General features: G+C 55.2%; 1 protein-coding gene across 1 annotated transcript; it reads left to right on the top strand.

Annotated features, from left to right (window-relative positions):
- Positions 1 to 1,660: 1,660 nt before the first annotated feature.
- LOC123112239 (tuliposide A-converting enzyme 2, chloroplastic) lies at positions 1,661 to 2,812 on the top strand. Its single transcript, XM_044533179.1, has one exon. The coding sequence runs from the start codon at positions 1,729 to 1,731 to the stop codon at positions 2,662 to 2,664; it is 936 nt and encodes a 311-aa protein (XP_044389114.1). The 5' UTR covers positions 1,661 to 1,728; the 3' UTR covers positions 2,665 to 2,812.

The following is a 2,812-nucleotide window of genomic DNA, read 5'->3' as shown; positions in this document are numbered from 1 at the left end:
TTAAAAAGTGTTAGTTGCTTATTCACCCTCCCCCTCTCTAGTCAACTATATCGATCCTTTCACATGGGCTCGTGGCCCTGTGGCCGCCACCATCTTCCCAAGGTGGGCTCGGTCTGGGCGCCGGTGTCCACCTTTGTTGGACATGTGACGGGGACTTGCTGTCGGAGGGCCAACTGCCCAGTTCTTTGCAGCTTGGGGTCGTGTGCGAGGCGATTGGCCGTGACCAAAGGGTCAGGGTAGCCGGAATCCGCTCATCCGGTCGTGGTTTCGTCGCCATTCTGGGGCCCGAGACGGCTTTGGCTGAATGGCTGGTCATGGACAAGCGGTGTTCTCAGGGCGTCGCGCTGTGGACTCGTTCTTTCTCGACATAATGGTCTCGTTGCAGTGCCCTGGGGAGGACGGTTCAGCGAAAGTTGCGCAAGGCCTCTATCGTTGCTGGCAACGATGACGTCTACAGATGTCCTTCCCCTCCTCGGAGGCGTTGCTTCCCATCCATCCTCCCGAGATCATTCGACATCCTTCCCGTTGCTGTGTCATTCGTCCACGACGCTTCTTCAGTGGTGCTCATCCGAATTCGGTACCAAGGTTCCCCTAGGAGCTTCTTGTCGTTGACAACTCACCTTGATGGGACCTTGGCCTCTTTTAGACTATAGTCGGCTTGGTGTGCGAGGTCATCCCAGGATCAGGGGGCTGCTGGGATCGGTGTCATACGGGTAGGCTGCGGGAGGTATTCTTTAGCCAAGTTGCATCGGGTGTGGTTATCTGTGCAGTGATGCTCTCCCGGGTTGGTTGGTGAGCGGCAGAGGGGGTGTAAATGCCGTGCTTGATCTTGTCAGGCCGAGGACGACGACGCTGCAGACGTTTCATCTATAATAGTTATGGCTTTATTTATAAAGCGAGGCGGAAGCCTTTTTCGATATTTTTATGAAGAGAAAAATTGTGAGTATACTCTCCATTGCCAGGTTGAACAAATTGTGGATATTGCTCTCTAACTAGATATTCATTTTATTAATTGGGGATGTTTTTGTCGCGCTAGAGGTTGAGGTGGTGGAAATCTTTCAATTTTATTTATCCCAGAACTTTGTTTGAATCATGTGCAAGTCAAGCCGGTAAGAAACATTCCTCGTGTTTTCTTTTCATGATGTCTTGTTACCTTTTTTGACACTATGATGCCTTGTTACTTTAGTGATGACGGGTTGATGCTTACTTGATTCGATTAAAAGCAAATTGACAACAAACTAAGGGTATGATTGTGTTTCTTGTGATGAAACCAGTCCACTAGGATTCAAGTCCTAAACTATACATGATTGCAATTACAAAAATGAGGTTATGTGCGTGTATATAAGCATGTGTGATTTTACTGTAAAATCCGTCCAAACTTTGTAATCTCTTATGTTCAACAATTATTAGATTGGATTGTTTCACACACGAGCCAATTAGTATTAATTTGCTGATATTGGTTCTATTTTTCTTATTTTGAAGAGGAAAGAGTGAGTATACATTGCCGTCGGATCGTACAATCAACTGCCTCGATTGATGCATTATCCGATCGTTGCATTCTCGTGGCAATGGATCCAGGCCAGAAATTACGTGTGGCCATGCGCACTCCTCAGTTCGCTGCTGACTTGGCACCTTATCGCCATTTAAATCTGACAGATCTCGCGAAGCTGATAGTCACAACACCAAGGCCAAGCCTCAAGGCAAACACCTTCTCCACTCTCCACGGTCATGGACGCCGACGCCGACACGGTGGTGTTCGAGGCACCGGCGCACTTCCGCTTCTACAAGAGCGGCAGGATAGAGCGCCTTAACCGGCCTCCCATCCTCCCCGCCGGCGTCGACGAGGCCACCGGCGTCACCTCCAAGGACGTCGTCCTCGACGCGGAGACCGGCCTCTCCGTGCGCCTCTACCTTCCCAAGCTCCAGGACCCCTCCACAAAGCTCCCGGTCCTCGTCTACTTCCACGGCGGCTCCTTCCTCATCGAATCGGCCGACTCCTCCACGTACCACAACTACGTGAACGCCCTCGCCGCGGCGGCCGGCGTCCTCGCGGTGTCCGTCGACTACCGCCTGGCCCCGGAGCACCCTCTCCCCGCAGCCTACGACGACTCCTGGGCCGCGCTTCAGTGGGCGGCGTCGGCGCAGGACGACTGGATCCGCGAGCACGGCGACACGGCCCGCCTGTTCCTCGCCGGCGACAGCGCGGGGGCCAACATCGTCCACGACATGCTCATGAGGGCTGCCTCCAACGACGGCAGCCCTAGGGTCGAGGGCGCGATACTGCTGCACCCGTGGTTCGGCGGGAGCAAGCCGGTGGAGGGGGAGCACCCGGCCGCGCCCATGGTCACCGGGATGCTCTGGTCCTACGCGTGCCCAGGCGCGGTGGGCGGCGCGGACGACCCGAGGATGAACCCGCTGGCGCCGGGCGCGCCGGCGCTGGAGAGGCTCGGCTGCGTGAGGATGCTCGTGACCGCGGGGCTGGCGGACGGGCTCGCCGCGCGCGACCGCGCGTACCACGACGCCGTGGCCTGCAGCGGGTGGGGCGGCACCGCGGCCTGGCACGGGTCCGATGGGGAGGGTCATGTGTTCTTCCTCGAGAAGCCCGGATGCGAGAACGCCAAGCAGCTCATGGACCGCGTCGTCGCGTTCATAGGCGGCGCCTGATAGACGAACTTGCTCTGCATGACTGCTTGTTCGTTTACTGGGTGAATAAATAGGTCATGGCGCCTACCTGGAGTTTTAAGTTTTCTTGGAGTATCGATTTACAGAGTCTCAAAATTTGTGCTCCGAGATTATACATCGTTTTTTTTAA

This window comes from Triticum aestivum, chromosome 5B (assembly GCF_018294505.1).
Source record: "Triticum aestivum cultivar Chinese Spring chromosome 5B, IWGSC CS RefSeq v2.1, whole genome shotgun sequence".
NCBI classification, from domain to species: Eukaryota; Viridiplantae; Streptophyta; class Magnoliopsida; order Poales; family Poaceae; genus Triticum; species Triticum aestivum.
The sequence above is the reverse complement of the archived record's forward strand: the minus strand, read 5'-3'. Positions and strand labels throughout refer to the sequence as shown.